The sequence below is a fragment of the Anastrepha ludens genome, chromosome 5, assembly GCF_028408465.1.
Source record: "Anastrepha ludens isolate Willacy chromosome 5, idAnaLude1.1, whole genome shotgun sequence".
NCBI lineage: Eukaryota > Metazoa > Arthropoda > Insecta > Diptera > Tephritidae > Anastrepha > Anastrepha ludens.
Genome location: NC_071501.1, coordinates 24,455,001 through 24,478,387, shown reverse-complemented (window position 1 = coordinate 24,478,387; position 23,387 = coordinate 24,455,001). Strand labels below are relative to the sequence as shown.

At 41.5% G+C, this 23,387-nt stretch overlaps 4 protein-coding genes across 7 annotated transcripts in view; 2 read left to right on the top strand and 2 right to left on the bottom strand.

Moving 5' to 3' along the window:
• The first annotated feature begins 1,690 nt into the window (after positions 1-1,690).
• Positions 1,691-3,167, top strand: LOC128863756 (cytoplasmic dynein 2 light intermediate chain 1). Its single transcript, XM_054103072.1, has 3 exons — positions 1,691-1,964; positions 2,032-2,464; positions 2,536-3,167. The coding sequence occupies exons 1-3, from the start codon at positions 1,812-1,814 to the stop codon at positions 2,994-2,996; spliced, it is 1,047 nt and encodes a 348-aa protein (XP_053959047.1). The 5' UTR covers positions 1,691-1,811; the 3' UTR covers positions 2,997-3,167.
• A 4,381-nt stretch (positions 3,168-7,548) lies between these two features.
• Positions 7,549-11,634, bottom strand: LOC128863588 (vacuolar protein sorting-associated protein 54). 2 transcript variants are annotated; one of them, XM_054102820.1, is made up of 5 exons: positions 11,400-11,634; positions 11,137-11,331; positions 10,145-11,073; positions 9,306-10,084; positions 7,549-9,238 (listed from the first exon to the last, which is right to left on the bottom strand). In XM_054102820.1, the coding sequence occupies exons 2-5, from the start codon at positions 11,322-11,324 to the stop codon at positions 8,243-8,245; spliced, it is 2,892 nt and encodes a 963-aa protein (XP_053958795.1). In that variant the 5' UTR covers positions 11,325-11,331; positions 11,400-11,634; the 3' UTR covers positions 7,549-8,242. The 2 variants fall into 2 exon arrangements, with proteins under 2 accessions (XP_053958795.1, XP_053958794.1); XM_054102819.1 differs by having other exon boundaries at positions 11,137-11,634.
• A 4,614-nt stretch (positions 11,635-16,248) lies between these two features.
• LOC128863510 (alpha-(1,3)-fucosyltransferase B) overlaps positions 16,249-23,387 on the top strand; it is a 10,497-nt gene continuing 3,358 nt past the window's right edge. The window contains exons 1-3 of the mRNA XM_054102712.1: positions 16,249-16,906; positions 16,962-17,138; positions 17,220-17,623. Coding sequence (XP_053958687.1) covers positions 16,796-16,906; positions 16,962-17,138; positions 17,220-17,623 — 692 coding nt within the window. The 5' untranslated portion in view covers positions 16,249-16,795. The remainder of the gene's footprint in view (positions 16,907-16,961; positions 17,139-17,219; positions 17,624-23,387) is intronic.
• LOC128863511 (uncharacterized) lies at positions 20,034-21,451 on the bottom strand. 3 transcript variants are annotated; one of them, XM_054102714.1, is made up of 2 exons: positions 21,370-21,451; positions 20,034-21,310 (listed from the first exon to the last, which is right to left on the bottom strand). In XM_054102714.1, the coding sequence occupies exon 2, from the start codon at positions 21,191-21,193 to the stop codon at positions 20,195-20,197; it is 999 nt and encodes a 332-aa protein (XP_053958689.1). In that variant the 5' UTR covers positions 21,194-21,310; positions 21,370-21,451; the 3' UTR covers positions 20,034-20,194. The 3 variants fall into 3 exon arrangements, with proteins under 3 accessions (XP_053958689.1, XP_053958688.1, XP_053958690.1); XM_054102713.1 differs by having other exon boundaries at positions 20,034-21,218; positions 21,297-21,442; XM_054102715.1 differs by having other exon boundaries at positions 20,034-20,463; positions 20,527-21,440.

Genomic DNA, 23,387 nt, shown 5'->3' with positions numbered 1-23,387 from the left:
AGATCGGCAAAAACCGCTTAGACGTTTAAAGCAAAGAATATGCTTGGGTATTCAAGACCTTTGAAACTTCACCCTAAACAATATTTGTAATGTAAAAATTTACTTTAGTTTTCCTGTAAGATTTTAGCTGGAGCTTTTCTTTCGATTCCTGATATGTGTATTAAACTTCTTTGAAATGTAAGCAAGTTTTATTTCGCTTCCCAAAAGGCTGGAGCTTTCATGAGAAACATTTTCCCAACAGTAAATGCACTCTGATTAGCTTAGCAAAAAGTGAGAGGCAAGATATTTAAATCTTAGTTCCGCGATATCGGGACATGTGAGGAGGAGGTGGTTTATTCATTAGAGGTTTGCCCTTATCCCACATAAATATTTCAGTTTCAAATTCTTAATGAGCCACCATCACATCCATTAAAATTGACTGTTTGATACGGTTCACACGCTGGCAGCATCACCGGTCCGTTTTCTTTCGAAATGAAGTAAAAGCTGTTGTTACGGTGAAGGGCGAGCACTTTGGTTCTAGCAAGAGGCGCAACTTATCATACAGCGTAGCCACCTCGTTCGAGCAATTTAACGCCTATGGATTACTTTTTATGGGGCTATGTTAAGTCATTGGTTAATGCTGACAAACCAGCAACTCTCAAAGCATTGGAAGCCAAAATTCAAACCACCATATGGAAAAAGTAGTCGAAAATTGGACTGATCGAATACTAAATAATTCGTAGCTGCGGCGGTCAGAGCCGGTTTTCATATTCCAAAAAAATGAATTTCATGAACTTATCTACCAGATTATAATAAAAAAATGTATTCCAAAAATATTTCTGTTTCATTTTCTGTTATCATTTTAAGTTCTCAAGCTCTTAAAATAAAAACCCGTTATAATATGGTGAAAATACGGCCATTGTCCAACGATTATTTTTACCTTTGCAATTATAGTAACTCAGCATTTTGTCAACAGGAAGGCATCCTTCGTTGAGTTATGAATAGATGTTATTTTGGGTAACTTTTTCGAGGCATTGGCAATAGTAGATGCTCATGGCAAGTGTGCACTTGTTTTTGTGACTTATATACAAATAAGGTATCAAAAATAAAGGCAAAAGTTTATTCATATCGTAGAATAGCTTTGGAGAAATAGGCCTTTTTGACATATGGTTGCAGCTGTGTTTATATTCACTTGCAATAGTTTTTGATCAAGGCTGTGTGATGAGAAAAATTTGCTCTTTACGCCTTTTCAATTCATCAACTAAATCAAGAACGACCCATTCTCCTTGATTCCTCTTAGGAGTACCAGTCACGTCTTTTCAGAAATAGGGCTGTATTTTCCATATGTGAGTCACTAAGTAGCCGATATTTCCGACCATATTTCTCCGGTCCAATTTTTCCCAAAGGCTCCAATCCGTGTGAATTTGTCATCATTTCTTTGGCCGCATCGGGTAAACACGTCACCAATGTGAATGATTTTATGGATATATAAAAATGTTCTTTCAAACCTCATGGACTGAAATGTTGGCCAAAAGCCGTGAAACCGCCATTATTTCTAATAACTGTACTAACTGTACAGAATTATTTAAAAAAATATATATTTATTCGAAACTTAAAAAACGAAATTTATCATTTCTAATACAGCGCTCGCTTAACGGTACCACCTGTACATGCACAAAAGCACCACAATGTGGTTTCCAATAGCAACGATATCACCGAACAGCTGCCCAAAGTGCATAACAAAGTCGAGTACGAGTTTTCGTTTTCACTTTGCAGGCCTCAGTAAATGAAAGTTAAATTTTTCCAATTCTACACCTTAGCAAATCTAAGAAATGTTTGAAAAACGTGACAACGCACAAGCAGGTGATAAACGTGAAACTATACAAGAAATCGCCATTAAATTGGCCGAGGAGCAACTGCGCACTTTACAATCGGAGAGCGGCCCTAAGGAGCGCACGGTTTTCGTACTGGGCAGTAAAAGTGTCGTAAGTAGGCTACAGACAATCCTCACCTTCACTTCTATTTACTTTCCATATCCTCACTGCTGTATAGGGCAAATCCACTGTACTGCATAAGTTCTTCGATCGCGACGACAATCCACGACCCACACTCGCCTTGGAATATTCGTACGGGCGACGCACGAGTGGTACACAAAAACAAGTGCTGAACGTTTGGGAGCTTGGCGCATTGGACAATGCCGAGCAACTGATTTCAGTGCCACTACAAACACACGGGCTTGAACATTTCTCGGCCATTATAATGTTGGATCTATCGCAGCCGCATCTTGTGTGGCAGGACTTGGAGCGTATCTATCGTGCTCTGCGTGCCACGAGCAATAAACTATTGAAAGCGGAAGAAGAGCAGGCGTATCGTGAACGTATGGCGGAACGCATCAAGCGGGATCACAATGAATTGGAGAGCTTTGATTTGATGCCATTCCCGCTGATCATCGTTGGTGGCAAATATGATTTATTTAAAGATTTCGGTGTGTATGCCACACGCTTCTTGAAATTTAAATAGCGTCCAGGTACGCCTAAAGCTCTCTATCTTTTCTAGATCACGAACTGAAGCAAAGCATTTGCCATTGTTTGCGTGCAATGGCTCATCTCATTGGCGGCAGTGTGCTCTTCTATTCCAGCAAGATGCCCAAATTGGCCAAAACACTACGTGACACTATAAGCCATTTGGGCTTTGGCAGTCCATCGAATCCGTTTCGTGCACATGTCACCGACTGCACTGACGCACTCTCCATTTGGTTTGGCACCGATAGCTGGGAGTCCATTGGCAATGCTGATGTGATGAGCGTAGAACGAATCGGTGCACTCTTGGCCGTCGAGATGCCGCAATTAAACGAAGCTGGAAAAAAGCGAAAAACAAAAGCACGTCTAAACGATCCAGCCAAGGATCCCGGTTTCAGTGAGAGTATCATCGATGAGATGCGCGCGCAGAAGGATAAAGAATTGCATGCGATTATTAAGGAGTCACAGTTGCGGGGACAATTCGAGACGATTATTTGAATTGGCTAAAGCGCAGAAATCCACTAAAAGCAATGAGAAGGAGGAACTCGAGGAAGTAGAGAAAATGTGAAGCAACGCGAAAGGCTGAATTTGTAAACAGCACCAGTGAAAAATTAAGCCAGAAAAAGTGGCTTATTATACATCTTTGTATTGCCATAATAATAATAACTAAATAATATATTTTTTAAGGCGATGCCCGGTGACCCAAGCAAAATTTTTTTACTTCGTGAAGGACTAAAATCATTGCTCAGCTCTTTAATCTTGCAAAAGGCTTCTTTGTTCTGTTATTGTTGTTGTTGTTGTTGTAGCAGCATAAATATTCCCATCCATATACGAGGAATGCTGCTGAAGTGACAGTCGTTGGCAGGATATAAATCTGGGTCGTTCCGGTTACGTAGTCTTAGGTAAGAACTAGCTCAAGTCTTAGTCTTAGTATCAGTCTTAGGTACGAACGAGCTCAAGCAGATATTCCTTGTACATCATCCTCCATCACTCCCAGATTTATGGATCATTAGATCATTGATGTTGGAGATTCTTCCACGTCAAAAAGCAATGACTAAGAAAAATGTCAATGTTATCACGTCACGAGAAATAGTATAAGTAAAAGTTGGGTCAATTGGAGGTCTTATAGTCTCTGTAAGCACCTAAGCGCGACAACACGTGACGAGATCATTTAAGTTCCGTCACACAAGTCCTTCTTGCAGTAAAACTGATTATGTCTATCCCACGACAGTCCGTTCTACGTTATCGGAAGGACCCAGATCTATATCCGGCCAAAGACTGTCACTCCAGCAGCATTACTAGTACATGCATGGGGCATGTTTATGCTGCTATAACAACAACAACATGTTTAGTATGACTCATACAATGGAAATGGCTTTGAGGCTGAGGCTGATCCTGAACGGAGTGCTAGTTTAGATGAGATGGACAACTGTTAAAGAAGCTTCACTGGGACTTCAAAGGTTCATTGTAACATCCAGAAGGATTCTGTATTTCTCTACTACACACCACTCCCTCCCTTGCCTGCAGTTTTTAATAATACCTGATAAATCACTGGACGTGGGAGAACAAAGGGGCACTGAGACCTATAAAGCCTTTGTATCCTAATCCCTGATTGTATAGATTTAAAGAATGATCACAGCCTCTAGAGGACAAATTCCCTACGCTTAGAGGTCCGACTATAAACAAGATAAAATATTGTAATCTCTGCATGACCAACTCCGGACAACTTCCGCAAGACAAAGTCTACGATCTGTCTTAATAGCCAGACAGGTGAAAACACAGCCTATTGTGTAGGATTAGTTAGACAGTGAGCAGACTATTGCCAGTTGTTGTAGAAGCTTACAATACCCTGTCTAGCGGAGCGAAGGCATCGGTCATCGCCGTCTTACTCGTAAAACGGGAGATCCGGGAAACAGTTGCGACAAGATGGACTCAGAGGGAAACGTCAGTCAGGTCAGTCTTATCGATCGCACATTCCGAATAAACCAACTACTTCACAAATCTGCGACATTCGATTCTGCGTTACCGAGATGACCCGAATTCAAATCCGAGCAAAGACTGTAATCAATTCAGCAGTATTCGCCAAATATTTCTGAAGAATGTTTCATGGTGTCCTAGCAGCATATGCTCCGCTCTGGGACTACGAACTAAGTAGTTACACCTCCGGAAGATTACCAGCTAAGGTCGCAAAATGAGTCCGTTTCTACGAAGATGATTTCCAGCTCGTTGATGACCTATTTACCTTCGTTTTTGCGTCGCCAGTTACCCATAACTGTGTTTTTTGCTAGAATCTAAAGGGTACCTTTTAATAACTAGGCAAATAACTTTATATATAACCTTTTCTGAGGTTTATGCTGGCCCAGGTCGAGTTTGTCAGCGATGAAAAGTTTCCTCAACTACCTTCGACGAGTCTGTGTTGGGAATACCTTTGTCCAAATTTTTCTTCCTGGCGAAGCAGTTTCCCGTTGTAGAGTTAGAAATCGTACAACTTTTCAATCCAGGAGTCTTTCCCATATTAATTTTTCGATACTTCTTATTGGGGCAGGTCTCGTCAGATATTCGCGGTTGTATCCTCTTCGACAATACTACACGATATGGAAATGAGAATGAGAACGAAATTTTCCCTTCTTTTCGGGTCTCTACTCATCACTGTACCTCATCCACGGCCGGAATGAGGTTCCCTTCAAAAACCTAAGATAGGAGCGGGCTAGGCTGAGCGCTTGTGCTTTTCTTCCGGCCGCATTCGGCCGAGCTATATAGTTCTTCTTCTTGCTATAGCACCACAGAGACATTTGCATAGCAAAGAAACTAGCCCAAAATCATTTAGAAAATGAAGTTCACACACGATTTAGGAAAAAAGACGTCTCCAAGTCCGTACTATCTCTATTATCTCATGTCGCACAAGGCTCAGTCAACGAAGACAATGGAATCTCGGCCATTGTGGCTTTCAGTACGGCCCCATCGTCATGAGAGATATAGGAAGTTTCAAGGGAGACTGGAAACAAGGCCTTTCCGCCTCTCTCCATCCAATGCCATAACATAAAAAAAAAAAAAAAAATCTACACAATCGTCGTGAGAAACAACGGAATCTTAAAGTGAGACTGCAAACTAGACCTTTTTGTCTCCCAGCTATGAAAAACCCGGAGGCTGAAACTCATCCTTTTCGGCTCCCGCTATCCACATCTATCACACACGAAAAAATGAGATAACGGAAGCTTTAAGGGAGACTAAGAACTTGCTAACATGGGTCCCGCGATAAGTGTGTATCGCAGATAACTGGACCTCTAACACTTAAGCTAGGATGGGATCTGAGGCTAACTTCTTTAGCCCCGGAGGCCGTTCTGCCATTCTCTTCTGCAGAAATCAAATCCACGGTTAGCAAACAGGCTACTTCAACCCACAAGCGAGTTTGGCAGGTCGAGATAGGCTGCAAATGGACAAAACTGATGTTACCTGTCATGTCCGACCGACTGTCGCATATCCGCCTGTCATTAAGCAGAAGGCGCTGTAGGCAGCTGCTTTGACTAATGACGGGCCACTTTATATAAATATTATTTAAATAATATTATCTGAGGGCTGTACTTGCAATTCCGGATAGGTAGGAGTTTAACTTGCTCCAGTATTCAGAATGTAATTGTGCCAAAGTTATGTGGGACTTTCGGGATAGTTGGAGCTCTTCGTCTGCAATGGGTGGTGGTTGGACTCCGATTACGGCATTCACGGGACGGGAGTTCATGAAGGTGGTAACGGTCTCCCGGTGAATGTCGTTTATTGACTGTCTGAATACTGTCCGGTCCAGTAGGTCTCGGTCAGTTTTGTCCTGGAGTTCGTCAGCGTAGTCGAGGAGGTGTCTCCTGACGTGCCTGGGAGGCGGCTCAGGCTCAAGCAGGTGTCTGCATGGATGGGAGCTGCGGTAACACCCTAATAGAAACTGATTGCTGAGGAGTTTATTATGCTGCTTTACAGGGAGCATATGGGCCTCATTTTGTGGGGTCATCAAGAGACATCCTGTCGCAGTCCTAATGGCAGTGTTTTGACAAGTATGTTGTTGTAGCAGCATAAACATTCCCCCTACTTACATACGCTGAATGTGCTGGAGTGACAGTCCTTGGCCGGATATAAATCCGGGTCGTTTCGGTAGCGTAGAACCGACTGTCGTGGAAACGTTGACAAGTCTGTAGCTTCGTCCACTGCGAATCACTGGTTCCAAGCGACCAGACAGACGCAGCATAGCTTAAAATCGGCTGGCATATTGCCTTGAATGTCGATAGCAACATTTCTTTGTCTTTGCCCCAAGTGCTGCCGGCAGGCGATTTGAGGACCTTGTTGCGATTTTGGACTTTAGTGGCAATAGCGGTTGTGTGCGCTGAGAAGGAGACTAAACTGTCAAAGGTTACACCCAAAATTTTGGGGTTGTTTACCATCGGAATTGGTGTGTCGTCGACTTTTACCTTAAGGGACAGTTTGACCTCCTTTGTCCAGGTGGTGAAGAGGGTCACCGTGGACTTAGTGGGGGAAAGCTGGTGATTCCTCGCAGTGAAAAAGCGAGAAAGGTCGGTGAGGGAGTTGTTCACTTTAAAACACAGGCCATCGATGTCATTGCCCGACGCCATTATCGTACAGTCGTCAGCGTATGAGACCAGAGAAACTCCCGCTGGTGGTTGGGGGAGCTTCGAGATGTAGAAGTTGAACAGCAAGGGAGTAAGGACACAACCCCGCGGTACACCTTGCTTTATCTTCCTCTGCTTTGATATTTGATCTCGAAAAATCACTGACGAGTGACGACCGCTCAGATAGTTTGCGGACCACCTTCGTTGTAGCCGTATATTCCAGCGCCTATGCCTTCTGCGGTCTTCGAGCCATCTGTGCACCAGTGCAGCGTCATTCCTGGAGTTTCTTTTTAAATGCAGGTCTACTCCACTTTCATTTATCGTTCAGTTCAATTCTGCACTTCGTCGTCAACGTTGCCAATCATTTCTCCCCTCAATCTAGACTATTTTTACACCACTTTTTGCCATTTTCAATTTTATTTATTTATATAAATGATTGATACTTTTGTTATTCAGAATTATACTAAATTATGTTTTTATCTTAACAAATTTAATTGCACAGATCAATAACTACGTACATACATATTTCAAATATATTTATTTATACGCTTGCGTTCGTTTACTTTTCGAGGGTTTTGTATATTTTTATTATTGGGAGCCTAAGTACAAAGAGAGAACTACGAGAACTTAAGCAAGTCTTTACTATTGCATTAATTATTATTTTAATTATTGTTCATAACCGCAGGCGTATGTATGTTTGCATATTGAATCTTAGTTTAAACAAGTGTTCCTGTTCCTTTTTTCAATTTTTTTTTTGTTTGCGTTTGCGTGGTTTCAGCTCCTGCAACTCCACTAAAAGCTGCCTATGCCTTGCAGTTGCGCTGCCACATGCACGTTTTGCTACAAAAATATATATCTACATACTTATGTTTGGTTGAAACAACTTGAAATGTTTATATGTTGCTGTGCTGCTGCACCCCTTAGGGGAAATAGGGGAATTGGCAAAGGTATTAAAAACAAAAAAAAAAAAAAACACATGGGCTCGCATTGTTTGTGAACAAATACAGCAGTAAAATTAATAATAAAACAATTGCCTTAAAGCATAAAATAACAAAACGGTAATGGCCGACTATGGTGAGCCAGCCAGTTATACAATTAACGATCGCACCACAGTCGAAGCGTACGCGTCAGCATTTAAAATGTCCATATGGTCTCCAGTATGTCGTCGCTCAATTCCGTTGGCGGCAATGCTTTCAATGTACGCAATGTTTCCATATAAAAAGTCAACTCTGACGTCACCACGCCATGCTGTGGCCCGCCATTATTATTAATATTGAGTTTCAAGAGCTGCTCTCTCAGCTTGTCCTTGAAATTTCGATGCACAATGCCATAGATGGTATGGATTTGCTGTTCGGGCAGTATTGGCGCAATAGCTTCGTGCAACTTCACCAAATGTCGTGAAATATTGCGAAATGATTGCGATGGTATGGGCGGACGCGCATCCCATTGCTCCAGCTGCAACGATACGCGTTCTGTTACAATACTGTAGATTTTGTTTTCGATCTCTTTTATGTGGCTGTGAAAATCCTTCTCGATCGAATCGAAACCAGACACTGCATTCGCATCGTAACTCGCAAAATGTGCCTTGATTTTGGGTAAAAGCCAAAGCACGAGCTGTAGTGCGCGTGAAACCAGTGCCAAATTGGTGCTGGTGATGGTTTTCAAGCCGGCTATGCGCATTGCGCCAGCGCCAATAACCAGCTGGCAGGAGCGTGAATTGAAAGTGCGCAACAGGTCGACAACGTTGCGCGACAAATAGCCTGCCAAGATGGGTAGGCGCGTGGCGCAGTGGCAGTAGTCGCTTAACATTTGCACCAGCAACAGTGCGGCGCTGACCAGGCTGAATGGCTTGCCATCGATGAGCAAAACTGGATTGGCCTGCAATTTGATGGTGGTGGTGCTGCTGTTAGCTGTGCTGTGCCCATTTAGTGTGGCACCTAAACCTTCAGTGAAGGTTTTGCTCGCCGGTTGCTGAAAGTCTTGCATGCCCATGCGGTCGATAATTTTCTGAAATTCATTGGGTATATCGACTTGACGCCAACGCTCCGAGTCGAGTAGCAAAGCCAATTTTTGCTTACGTTCGGTGTGGAAATGATTGGCAAAGCGCGAAGCCTGCACTTTGGCAGCCACCTGCAGGCATTAAGTGAAATGGAATATTTAGAATACTTAAATAATAGCGCACAATCTTATCGCTTACCTTCAGCGGCACGCTGGCTGTGCCACATATTTCTTCACAACCTGCGCTAAACTCATCCACAATCGCCGTCAGCTGCTCAACCTCGTTCGCTGTGGCGACTGAGCGTTGCAAACTCTGCGTTGACACCAGATTTGCACAGCGCTCATGACAATAATTACACACTGCTACCAGCAGTTCTTCTAGACGTTCCGTTACGTGCGCATGGTCAGCGGAGTTTAGAAATGCTTCCGAGTCTATAAGATTCACTGCTGATTCTTGCGCTACACCTGCGGCGCTGCCACAACGCCCAGCAGCTGCGTCAGCTGTCTGTCGCATTATGCCTGTTACGGCGCGTATGCGTTGCAAAACCGTCGACAGCGCCACCGTTGCTTTCTTCAGCAATTCTATCCACTCGCTGATGGAGAGGCTTTGTGCCTCCTCGCCGGCACCTGTAAGGCAAAGCTCTGCATCGCTGGAGGCTATCACTTCGATGACAAGTTGTTTGATGATGGCGCGTATGGTCACTATTGCCTCTTCTTTGTAGACGGTTACGAAGGAGAAATTCTTTTTCCGCAAAAGTCCCATTACGATGCACACCAATTTGTCTTCTTCTGCGCACACACTTTCGGTTTCATTGAGCACATCACTCAGCGGCCTGTTGAGGTCGCTGGTGGCATACCGCTCGAATTCGGTTGTGAGCATCTTATCAATGAGCTTTTCCATTTCGGTGAGCTGCATAGGCAGGTGCTTGAAGCAGTGTATACCAATCAACTCCTGCGTTAATATTTCCTGTGTGGTGCCTGGGAGTTGAAGGCGTTTAAATTGGTTTTCTACGATTAATATAGCAGTAGATAACTCACCTATCAAGTCAAGCGCTGCTACATAATCCTGCGTGCCAAGTAAAAGTTGCAGCATTGGTTGCGTCTTATGAACTGTCGCCATCAGGCTGAGCTTGTCCAGTGTCTCCTCGAAGTTCTGCCTCCTTTGCGCGAAACGCATCACCCGAAACGAGTCGTCCACAGCGGATTGATGCAACGTGCGCAACGAAGTACGCAACTCGCGCACATTGCATGCAGCTTCCTGCATCTCTGCCATGATGGCGTCTTGTGAGGTCATCGCATGGAAAAACGCAGCTGATTTTTGCGACACCTGATGCGCTATTTTCACCTCAACGATATCTAAATAATGCGACAATTGCTCTTGCAATAAGCGACCCGACTGCTTATTCTCCTCGCTGCTAGAAGCGCCAATACTGGGAAATACAAGCGCAAAGGTCGCTGGATGATTCAAATTTAATTGCTCTTTTAGAAATATATCTGGAATGGCGCTAAGGCTGACAGTGTGAGTTGGTGATGTTGGCGCGTTAGCTTCGTGCTCCGCCATTGCTGCCGGGGTTTGCTGTGCACACATGCGCTCATGGCGTCGATAACGTTTGCCGATTTTCGCTATGTATTTGTCAAAATCTGTATAGGTGATTTCAGGCAAACGCGGCGTAGATGGTATGTGCGCTTTCTCGACGAAGCTGTCGCCCCACTTTTTTGTGAAAAGATTACTTTGCTTACCACGTGAGGGATCATTGAGTACGGCCGGCAAGTTTTGTGCAGCCGAAAAGACCGACCACTCTGGCGGTAGCTCACGCGTCAATTGATTCACGTGATATTTGGCAACGTGCGCATCGTAATCTCGATCCGATACGCCATCCAAGGGCAGCGAAGGACAAACACCGTTGAAGCCATATCGACAAACATAGGAGCCGCCTTCACGTGTGCAATGTCGCTCTCGCAAGTGTCTGAAATGGCGGATAGTTAGTCAGTAGTATGCAAGTATATTCCGGAAAATTAGTTAAACTCACTTGACAAAATCAGTTGAAGTTTTAAAAGATTCGCAGGGGCAGTAGTAACAAGTCTCCCAACAACGCGTATGCAACGCAGAGTTCATGAATGCCGATGCACTTGACATTTGTTTCGCTTTCGTAATAGCAGCCACATCGCCCCCACTGTTCCTTCGGACAGCACCTGTGTTCTCTGTTGTGGACATCATTTATAAACTGCAGTTTGGATATTATAGAGCACAAGTTTTTATTTATTTATAGTTTTTTCTTCGTAAATGGCCTACTCTCGGGTGTCTTATTACTAATCAAATTCATTACTTCTGCCGCTCCTCCATCAGTCGTTTTGTGAACAAAGCCTTATGCTGACTAAGACATATTGATTTCGCTTCAATATTCTGCGCTAACTTTTGAAGTTTTCAATTAATTGTTGACCGCTGAAAATTGAAAAACACTGCAAAGTAATTTTCGTCATTCGATTCAAAACAGCAGAGACGTGTAGCTGTCAGTATAATGACAAACGTCACCAGTTTGACATTTAAGCAAATATTTACGAAACACATTAGGTCAGCCCTAAATATAGTATTGGAAATTTTTTTAATTTTCTTTATTTGTTGAATCTTTCGGCTGGAATTTAGAATAATGTCTATTTTTGGCAAACTATTATGTCTTTATTAATGCAATTTGGTGGAGATGTTAGTGAGGTGTTAAGGAATACTCTTTATAACTCCAATTTATTCAGGAAATAATAATTTCATAATTATTTGCCTTCAAAATGCCCTTTGGAACTTCACTATAATTTGCCACATTACACTATATATTTTTTAAAAATTCACTAAAATTCACCAAATATACATTCACACACGATCCCTATCCCTATATTCGAATTATTTTTATTAAAATTAAATGCAAATGCATATGTCCATACAATCACTTTCCAATTTTAAACGCCAATAAGAAGAAGATTGGAATGACAACAGTATGGTGTTGCCGGATGCCTGCAAATGAAAACAAAAATATGATAGCGACACATTTTTTCGTGCATGCAGCCGGCTAAATCGAATTATGAGACGTTATCACGTCAAAAAGTTCTATGCATGAGGGCCCGTTTGTAAAACTGATCGAAGCAATACAATACACTTATAAACCGTAATTTTTGGCTTTTAATTACTTTATTATTTTTTGTGATACGCTTAATATCATTGTTTTTAAGTTTCGATGAGTTGTATGTTTTTATTTTCAAAAATATTTCTCAATTTTAAATTACAGCAAAAAATGCCGCAGTTTCACAATGAACCTCCCTGCATACCATTATTTCAGGTGTATGGCAACACCAACTTTTCGCTAAATTATAGAACTTTAACATTAAATTACTTAAAAACTATAAGCCTCCGGCAGGTTCTGTTTTCAGTTTTAAGATGGGGATACACCCCTCTATCACCCTCTTTTTACCGTTTTTTCCAAAGCGATATACATTATACTAAATTCTAGCCCTTTTTTCAAAGCGATATACATTATACTAAATATTTCCCGCGTCGCTAAAGCTTCCGTTGTCCCTCACGACGATTGTGTGCGATTTTTTGTTTTTTTATGTGATGGAATTGGATGGAGGAAGCCGGATAGGCCTAGTTTCCAGGCTCCTATAAAGTTTCCCTTATACCTCAAGTCAATTGTGCAAGATTGTTTTTAGGTGTGATGGATGTGGATTGTGGGAGCTGAAAAGGACCAATTTCGGATCTCCGATATTTTGTAGCTAGGAGCCGGAAAGGCCTAGTCTCCAGTCTCCCTTAATGCTTTCGTTATCTCTCATGTCAATTGTGCAGGTATTTTTTCGGGTGTGATAGGGATGGATGGAAGGAGCTGAAAAGGATGACTTTCCAGTCTCTGATTTTTCGTAGCCGGCAGCTAGAAAGGCCTAGTTCCCAGTCTCCCTTAAAGTTTCCGTTTTCCCTCACGACAATGTGTGCTTATGTTTTTCTTTGTTCTTTTTTTTTTTTTTTTTTTTGGATTTGTAATTGGATGGAGGGAGCCTGCAAGGGCTGGTGTCCAGTCTACTTTGATACTGCCCTTGTCTCGCATGACGATAAGGCCGTACTGAAAGTCGGAATGGCCGAGATTCAGTTGGCTTCGTGGACGGACCCAAGTGCGAGATGAGATAATAAGGTTAGTGCAGACCTGAAAATGTCTTTTGTTCTCATTCGCTTGTGACCTTCATTTAGAAGTAGATTTCGAGATTTCGTTTATTGGGATGGGCTTTTATCTATTGTAGGTAATTTTTGCTCAAACATAGTAAACATTTAAACGATTTAAATAATTTGGTTGACACTAAATACGTTCTGACATAAAACAATTTTATGCCGAAGTTATAAAACAAGACACCTATACCAAAACTAACAAGTTGTTTGCGCTATGAGAAAAACCTAACCTAAGAATGAACTTCGTGTTTTGGATTTGAAATAAATATTGTACTTTCTCTTTCGAGCAGACTTTTTGCAAATGGAGATTCTTTTTCCAAAACTTTTTTAGCAAAATATGTTCACAGAGCATTAAGAATTCATTCAGCGAATTGACTTCTAAATAATAAAAAAAAAACACCTACACACTTGTCTACAAGATCGAGTGATTTATCGAATCTTGACTATTTTTCGTGGGTTATCCATTAACAAACCATTAATTGTTTAGACCTTAGAAACGAACATGCCTTAGTGGTCATATATCCGAAATAATTATCCATGGCTGAAATGCTGAAGCTGTATTTCGTGTAAAAAATCTTTGTTTCACCAATCGTTATATTTTTTACTTGAATTTATAATTCTAAGCCTAAAATCATATTTCATTAACTATATATAAAGAATTTATTCAAGAATTGTAGAGTAAACCAGTGCGCCCTGGGATTAATTTTGACGTTAGAAATGAAATATTACGAATAGGAGGTAGTCGTTCCCAGTCGGTTCTACGTAACCGCAACGACCTGGACTTATATCCGGTCAAGGACTGTGACTTTAGCAGAATTCTCCGTATGTACATGGGAATGTTTATGCTGCTACAACAACAACAACAATAGGAAGTATTATTATTATTATTAAAATATTAGTTAATGGGTAAACGGTGAATATTGGTAGCCTAAAGTAATCAGAAGTTGCCTAAGTGGAAAAGCTGTAAGAGTTTGAAGGCTGAACAAAGCGAATTTTCCAGATTTTTTCCTGAGAAAACTTTAAATTTATTGATCTAAAAACTTGTACACATATTATTTATCTTATAAATGTATTTTAAGACTTAGTATTAGTAAAAATATTTATTTGGACAGGAGCTACGGCTGATCATTGGGAGCTCCCTTCAAAAAAACAAACATTTAGTGGTGACAAATGTACTTATCTCTGAAATAAATCCTCTGAAATTCAAAACCAAACAGATTTCGTTAAGGTAATGTTCAATCTAGTAATTAATCGAAGGAATAAGCAAAATACATTTTTTTTGACAAAATGGCGGTTTATCAAAAAAAAAAAAATCGATTTCAACCAAAATTTCGGCTTTAAATTGCTTATTACAAAAAAAATATTTATCGGTGAGAAAAAATCTTCGATTAATTACTAAAAAATATATATTTAAGAAGCTCGTGTTAAAATTTGAGTCTAAGCCGTTTTAGCCGTTTTCGAGTAATGTTGGTCACCATTTTGAGAAAAACGCGTAACGCGTTTAAAGTTTGAAAAGCACTTTCAAGCATTCTGAAACGTCTTTTCAAATTTGCGTGTAACTTCGAAAATATTCAGCGGAACGATATTAAATTTTCTGAGAGTATTCTTAAATGGCGGCCGCCGTAGCCGAATGGGTTGGTGCGTGATTACCATTCGGAATTCACAGAGAGGTCGTTGGTTCGATTTTCGATGAAAGCAAAATTAATAAAAAAAAACATTTTTCTACTAGCGGTCGCCCCTCGGCAGGCAATGGCAAACCTCCGATTGTATTTCTGTCATGAAAAAGCTCCTCATAAAAATATCTGCTGTTCGGAGTCGGCTTGAAACTGTAGGTCCCTCCATTTGTGGAACAACATCAAGACGGACACCACAAATAGGAGGAGGAGCTCGGCCAAACACCTAACAGAAGTGTACGCGCCAATTATTTATTTTTTATTTTTATTCTTAAATATATGTACACTAAGGGGACAGACACCTGTAGACGGCCATATTTTCCCTGATTTTCATAAAAATTTTTTTAGATGAAGAAGTCAATATATTTTTTTTAAATTGGCATACAGTTTATTTATACATTAAAATAATATAAGTTTTGTTTTTAAATCATTTAAAATGGCGGATGTACACTCTACTCTTCCAGGAAGGTCGCAGCGGGGCTTCTCAATCGGCGGGCATTGTAGCATCGGCGTCAGTGACCTGAATACAAAAAACTAAAATTATTTTTGTTTATTAATGTCATAATTTCTATATGAATTAAAAAAAATCGCGGAATAAAATGCTTCAAAAAACAAAAAAATGAATTTGAAGGCGAATTTTCCTACAATTTTTGCTTCGAAAAAATCATTTTTTTGAAAAGTTTTCGAATTGTACAATCACATAGAAAGTAATATCATAAAAAAGATTTGTGCAAAATTTCAGGGAGATCGGTCAATGACTTTTCGAGTTATCGTGTACGCCAATTCGAAAAATATGGTTTTGAGAAAAACGCATCTAAAGTTTGAATACAACGTAACTATACTTCTCCCAGCGCTCGAACGCAAAGAATAGAGTCGTCACGGTTGACGTTCTATAATAAAAGAAATACTTAATTAAGTTCTAAAATTTTGTTGACATATTCTTAAAGGATTATATTAAAATTTTGTGAAACAAACGAATTTTTACAGATATCTGTCCCCTCAAGAAAATTAAATAAAAAAATCGCTTTTTTGAAAATTCTAACTGTATATAACTCCTTAATCATAGCAAAGTGGTCTTGTGTGTGTTGCTTTTTTTTTACTTTTGACGCCATATCCATGCAGCTGTTTGGCAAACTTAAACCAAAAAAGTTAGCGAAACATTTAAAGCGCCATTTTCTATTTTAACATTTTTATAAATTATCCGCCAGCTAGAAAATTGCACAACGGTACAACGGACTACCACGGTACAGACCTTACCATCACTAGCGGGAATCAAAAAGAAAACAGCTGTTCGCAGAGAGAGAAAAACAAAAATTTTGTTTTTATTCCGATTTTTTCGCCAAAGCAATTATTCTAACTCGTATTAAACAATTTTTGGGTTCAAAACGCGCTGAAAAATATGAAGTGGATTTCCAAAATTAAGTAATAATCAAATAGCGTATTAAGTGACAGAATTTTGCTGCTGGTAGTTGACCGCAAATTAGTTAAGAAAAAAACAACAACAAAAATTAACTCACGCCTAATTAATTCCCGGCACTTTTGTGTTTATTGAATGTATGTTTTGTGTATGTACATGCAAATTTGCGTTATTGAATAATGAAAGCAGAGCTTTGGCACCGGATATTCTCTGGCTTAGTGCGATAAGCCTTGTAGTAAACGGGCCTTTCTCATATCCCAGTACTTATTATATATTTGACTCATAGATGTGGGATGCAGGCACAGTTGCAGTTGGGTATGATTCCAAGGAAAAATATTTCTTTGTATTTGTGCCAAAATTTGTCAAAAGTAAACAAATAAGTGTCAGTAGCTTCTAAAATGAGCTTTTGGAAACCCTTTAGAGGCCGAAATGCTCCTCTTACATTTGGGAAACGGACGCTTCTTCTACTGGCGCTGCTGGGAGTTGTAGTAATTATTTGGCTTTTAAATGTAAGTAAAATTTGCATTCCTATCGACACAATTAGTTGCATTCAATTTAAAACAGGCATCTTCACATCACATCTTGGCGCGCAAGCGATATTCACTAAACGATGACAGCTCGCCATGTTTAGTACTTTGGTGGACGGACAATGGCTTGGGACAATTTGATCCACAACCAAATTTTTGTGGCTATAATAACTGTTTTACAACTGGTGATCGAAGATTCCTATCAAAAGCGAAGGTGATGTCAAAGTATTTGCTATGTGCGCAATGATTTCCTTTCAAAATAGTTATATGTAAATATTTTTTTTATTTAACACAGGCGATACTTTTTTATGCCAGCAGTCTGCAGTGGAATGACTTACCATTGCCACGTAAACCAGATCAGATCTGGGCGTTATTGCACGAAGAATCACCACGCAATGTGCCCGTATTTATGTATGAAGAGATTTTACATTATTTTAATTACACATCGACATTTAGTCGCTACAGCGATTTTCCGTTAACAACAAATGACCTACCAAATATATCGGGCATTATCGACCCCATGTATGTGGTGCCGGTCGGGCGTAAAAATGTGGCGCGTGTTAATCTAGCGCCGATAGTCTTTCTACAATCAGACTGCTTCACAATGTCGGCAAGAACAAATTATGTTGAGGAATTGATGAAGTATATTCGCATAGACTCTTACGGGAAATGCTTGACAAATCGGAAAATACCCGAAAGGTAAGGCAGCTAGTTATTCTTTGACAAGAACAGTAGAGACGATAAAAGGTCGGAGGTAGTATACAATTATATAAGCAATTACCACTTAGTTTAGGAAGAGAAAGAAGTATTACTAACCATGCATTTATATGCTCCCACGACAGTCGGTTCTACGACCCTGTCCGTTAACCCAGAATGATACGTTGTCTCTACACAGCAGTGGTTAGGCCAGTTCTTTACTATGGTATTATAATATGGTGGAACGCCATTAAGAAGGGTGTGAACATCAAAAGAATTGACAAGGTTCAAAGTCTAGCATCTGTTCTTATAACCGATGCAATGACAACCACACCATCGAAAGCATTATATGCGACATTAAACTTCCTTCCGGTAGATCTGCAGGCAAGATATATTGCGCACAGTGCGGCAATAAGATTGAACACTATAAGTTAGTGGTCAAACACGGATTACGATGACGATAAAATCGTCGTTTCCACGACAATCGGTTCTACGTTACCGAAACGACCCGGATTTATATCAGGCGAAGGACTGTCACTACAGCAGCATTCCCCGTATGTAAGCATGGGGAATGTTATGCTGCTACAACAATAACAACGGTAAAATCCTGGCATTTTGGAGCTTCCAGGACTGGTGAACTATTCACTCCCGCATTTACAACGTTTATGACCCTCAAGGGAAGTGTGGGAACGGGACGATGTAAGACAGGGCGAGTCCATCCATGTGTACACAGATGGCTTAAAGCTCGAGGGCAGGGTAATATACAGTTCACAGGGTAATATACAGAGGGCTAGTTTACTGGGTCGGCAGCCCTTGGACAGGAAAAACTCGAGTCATTCCGGTAACGTAGAACCGGCTGCCGTGGGAACGCATGTTTCCTGGGCTTACCTTTAGATGAGCCAGACGAAGACGACCGGTGACATACCCTACACTGACGGGGCTTCTATTACTGTTAAAACAACAACAACAACAGGCTCGAGGGCAGGCTGGGCGGAGGTGTATACTCTGAGCATCTGGAGATATCCTTCAGTTTTCGGCTCTTCGACTACTGGAGGGTTTCTCAGACTGAGCTGATGGCAATAATGAAAGCTGCGACACTGGTACAGTGTAATGCAACATCTCATATCTACATTTTCACTGATAGCTAGGTGGCGATAAAATCCCTCACAAAACAGTCGACAATCTCCAAGGTAGCCGTAAAATGCCGCACTTCTCTTAATCAGATGGCTGAGTCATTTTTCCTAAAGGTAACATGGGTCCCTAGGCGGTCGCCGTAGCCTAATGGGTTGGTGAGTGACTACCATTCGGAAAGCACAGAGAGAACGTAGGTTCGAATATCGGTGAAACACCAAAATTAAGAAAAACATTTTTCTAATAGTGGTCGCCCCTCGGCAGGCGATGGCAAACCTCCGAGTGTATTTCTGTCATGAAAAAGCTTCTCATAAAAAATATTTGAAGTTCGGAGTCGGCTTGAAACTGTAGGTCCCTCCATTTGGGGAACAACATCAAGACTCATCCCACAAATAGTAGGAGGAGTTCGGCCAAACGCCCAAAAAAGGGTGTACGCGTCAATTATATATATATAACAAGGGTCCCTGGCTATTCCCACACTAAGGGTAACTGCAGAGCCGATGAAATAGCGGGACTCGGCACCAAATTCACCGCTGAGTACATAGACAATGATATAGGTATACCCTTGCAAACATGTAAGCTACTTATCCTTGAGGAAATCGTAAGAACAGCAAACGAAAGATGGCGTAATGAAACCACCTGTAGAATCGGCCGACAATTGTGGCGATTGCTAAATGTACAGAATCTCTTTAAGCCAAAATAAGCACAGTCTTAGCACACTGATTTCACTCATAACGTCCAAGGCACTGTCCAAAGATGTGTGTGCAAACACATAACTTATGTAGAAGTTGTCTAAATGAGGTGGAGGAAGAGATAATCTCGAATACTCTGTGCCATTTTTCTGGTCTATCCAGACGCAGGTTTACTATTCTAGGTAGACATTTTTTTAATGAATTGGAAGATCTCAGTTCTGGAGAAATCCAGAATATTTTAAAAAATTTGAAAATCACACTGGTTTTAGGAAAAATAGTGTCAAGGTCTCCACGCGGCGTCATAGAGGGATATGAATCCTCAGTGTGTCCCACAGGACCATCGCTTCAACCTAACCTACGGCATTGTCACGTCGGACTGTTTATGTTGCTACAACAACTAGCATCTATTTTCTTACTTATTTCACGTCAAATGCCCTTTGGACCCAATTAAAATTCAACCTAAAGATTCTTGTGACGCAGTCCAGAGAACAGTCCTAATATCTATGGAGTTTATAGAACTTACAAAAAAATTAGTTAGTTGTTTTGTCACCAAATTTAATGGCCTACACATTTTTACAACAATAACTTCGTGCACAACGTATATATAATATTTTTATTTCATATGAAATAGGACAATAACAACACATTCGTTTCCGTTAATTACAAAAGCAAGTTCTGCTTTCGAAACTACGTACATATTTTGCAATCGAATAGTTTCGAAATTTCCATGCGTAACTGTGCCATCTTCATACTAGGCGCACTCATTCTTTCGTTCTGCTGGTTGCGATGCTGCCTGTGTCAAATCTAATAATGCTGTGCGCTCATTCAACATGTTGCCTTCTATTACGCTGCCAGACGCAACAGTTGCGTCAAAATTTCTCACTGACATCGCGGTATTCAACCCAAGAATGCCGTCTAATTGCCCACCCGGTGCCGCTTTCACATTCAAATCGATACCCTCTTCATACGAATTGCTTTCCTCCGTATCGGTTCTGAATTTCCCGCTGCTTGCATCGGAATCTGAAATTGGAGGCGAATTTAAGCGATTTATCGACACAGCAGTCGAATCTTTCAAACTGCTACCCTTTTTCGCCGGTACCTCCCTCTCAATATCAGTCTTCTTCGCAGCATCTTGCTTTTCAGTCGTTTTTACGCTCCATTTGCTTTTAACTCGACCCACTTGCGACTTTCGAGCGCGCTTTTCCATTATGCCCGAACGTGTCTTGCCCTCAACATCGAAGAGGGGATTCTGATGCAAGATAACTGTACAATGTTGTGATGTAGATGTATTCGCATTAGCACATGGCTGCTGCGAACCAGCGTCATGATTGCTAGTCATTTGCTTCTCTGCCGTTGGTGACTCAAGCGTAGAGCATGGCATTTGCACCTCGGCAGCTGGCATACGAGATGGACTACCAATCTTTGGTTTACTCTTATTGTTGGCGCTGTTCTTACGCTGACTGCGATCGCTCTTGCGTATGCGTGTGGAACGACGCAGAGGGAACCAATGTAGTAGGGATACGGGTTGGACGAGTGTGTTCCAAACGCCGTTAGTGCCGAGGTCTATGACGGCGTTGCGACTCATGAGCCCGACTGCACGACTTCGGCTTTTGTTGGCGCGCAGGTGCGCCTGTGTGGGACGTGAGCAGACAGGGCATAGCCGCCCGATGTGGGGATTTCGTTTTTGGGCGCGGTCAATAAGACTTCCCAGGTCAACACCTCGTTTGTGTGTGCGTCGTTGGCGCGGCATTCTTTTCTTATTTTGCTAAGTGTCGCTGTCAGTGACGAAAAAGTGAAAGAAAGCGTGGCCGTGCTTATGGTAGATACGTCGTTCAATGAGCTCACTAACTTACTGTTGATGAAGTTGCTGCAATTTGTATTTGGTATTTTAGTTCTGTTTTGATGCAATATAATTTTTTTTATTACTTTTCTTAAAATTTAGGAAGTCATACCACGAACAAATTTATTTTTCTGTATGAATTTGAAGTCAGTGAATATTAGATTCGAAGCAAAGAGGGAGTTTAACGAATCAAAAGGCGACTGAATAAGCTAAACGAGTGTAACGATAATTTGTTGTCAAATGGGGGTCATATATAACAACCGCCTGAAGCGAAAACTAGTCTGAAGAAAAAGCAGCTTCTATAGAGTGACCGGAGTGGAACTATGGGGAAATAAACTTCAAGATTTCAATTTAGACAGATATATAGGTTTATTGAAGGTTTGAACTTCGACCTCATCACAGCACCTCATCCAGACCCAGTTCTCTTATTAAACTTAGGATAGAGCTGGATTGGACTGCGCGTATGAGCCTGTTTTCCGGCTGCAGTTGGTCGAGATGGAAGATGGTTTCATATGTAGAAGCCCACGCAAGTGGGGAAAGTAACTGATCGCCATTCATTTGGGAGTGGCCAGGACGATTCTTCTGCATATGGTTCAAGCAGCTCACAACTTCCGGGATTAGCCCAAGTATCCTCTGGGTAGCTCGGAGCACCCGTTCGGGAGTGAGCTAGTGTGAGAAGGTGAAGCATTCTTGGATAGCTGGTTGTGCGCTGGTTTTGGGACTCCTCACTTAAAAAGCCCCTCAATAAAAATATTAAAAAAGCCTCGGATGAGAACTTCCTACAGTGATGACGACCCGTGCAAACGAACTGAGGACTACGATTTGAGGACATGCATCTGGAATGTCCGGTCCCTTAATGGGGAAGGTGCCTCTGCCCGGCTGGTTGATGTCCTCGTGAGAGTAAAGGCTGACTTCAGTGCCATTTAGAAATGCGATGTACGGGACAAGGCAAGAAAAACTTTGGACCTTGAGACGTCTACTACTGCTGCCATGTAAGGGAGCGCAAATTCGGTGTCGGATTTGTTGTGCGAGAGAGACTTCGTCGGCAAGTAGTGTGGGATACGGTACACTAGACAGGGCTAGTTTACTGGGGTGACAGCCCTTGGTCGGGAAAAACTCGAGTCATTACTGTAATGTAGAACCGGTTGCCATGGGAATGGCGCCAAGTACTGTCGTTCACTCCGGTGGACGAGCGTCTCACAATAAACCGCATTAAAGCGCGATTTTTTAACATCTCGCTCATTTGCGCCCACGCCCCGATGGAAGTGAAGGACGCTGCGACCAAAGATTCCGTCTATGAGCACCTGGAACGCTGCTATGAGCGCTGCCTCCGCCACGTCATAAAAATCGTGCTTGGCGACTTCAACGCCAGGGTGGGCAAGGAGAGAATTTTTGGTTCCACAGTCGGAAAATTCAGCCTGCACAACGAAACATTCCGTAACGGACAGAGGTTGATCGACTTCGCCGGGGCCCGAAACATGGTAGTCTGCAGCACTAGATTCCAGCATAAAAAGATACACCAAGTCACTTGGCTGATCGATCATGTTGTGATAGATGGAAGACACGCTTCTAGTGTATTAGATGTACGTGCGATTCGAGGACCCAACATCGACTCGGATCATTACCTTGTTGCAGCCAAACTGCGCACACACCTCTGTGCAGCAAAAAACGTACATACATCTACCTATGCAAAGAATGTTCAACATCGAAAAGCTGCAATCACAACAGACAGCCAGAAGATTCGCCAATCGACTTTCACTCCTGCTCTCAGAGAGTAATACCCAACAAACCGGCATGCTCGAGCAATGGAGCAACATTTCTTGTTCTTGGCAAAATCGCGAAAAATAATGTACCTGTTTTTTAATGGCGCAACATAGTACTCAATTCGCCTTGCTGCAACAGCTGACTTGTGTTTTTTTTTTGTTTTTTGTTTCCATTTAGTGGGTTAAATGCCAAAATGTTTTTTTTTGTTTACATTCTGATTGAATTTCATGGAATTTGTGGGAAGTGATCAACTGATTTTGACATAGAAATCACCAAATTGCTACCACTTTGTATGAATTAGCTTTTCTGAAGACCAACTCGATGTTTAGGAGTTTATGAA

What these genes read in the sequence shown, in the direction of transcription:
- LOC128863511 (XM_054102714.1), bottom strand. Translation starts at nt 21,193, where the DNA reads ATGCCGCGCCAACGACGCACACACAAACGAGGTGTTGACCTGGGAAGT.
- LOC128863756 (XM_054103072.1), top strand. Translation starts at nt 1,812, where the DNA reads ATGTTTGAAAAACGTGACAACGCACAAGCAGGTGATAAACGTGAAACT. An exon ending in TACTGGGCAGTAAAAGTGTC is followed by an intron (nt 1,965 to 2,031) that starts GTAAGTAGGCTA and finishes ACTGCTGTATAG; the next exon opens with GGCAAATCCACTGTACTGCA. An exon ending in TGATTTATTTAAAGATTTCG is followed by an intron (nt 2,465 to 2,535) that starts GTGTGTATGCCA and finishes TATCTTTTCTAG; the next exon opens with ATCACGAACTGAAGCAAAGC.
- LOC128863588 (XM_054102819.1), bottom strand. Translation starts at nt 11,324, where the DNA reads ATGATGTCCACAACAGAGAACACAGGTGCTGTCCGAAGGAACAGTGGG. An exon ending in ACTTCAACTGATTTTGTCAA is followed by an intron (nt 11,074 to 11,136) that starts GTGAGTTTAACT and finishes CCGCCATTTCAG; the next exon opens with ACACTTGCGAGAGCGACATT. An exon ending in AGCAGCGCTTGACTTGATAG is followed by an intron (nt 10,085 to 10,144) that starts GTGAGTTATCTA and finishes TTCAACTCCCAG; the next exon opens with GCACCACACAGGAAATATTA.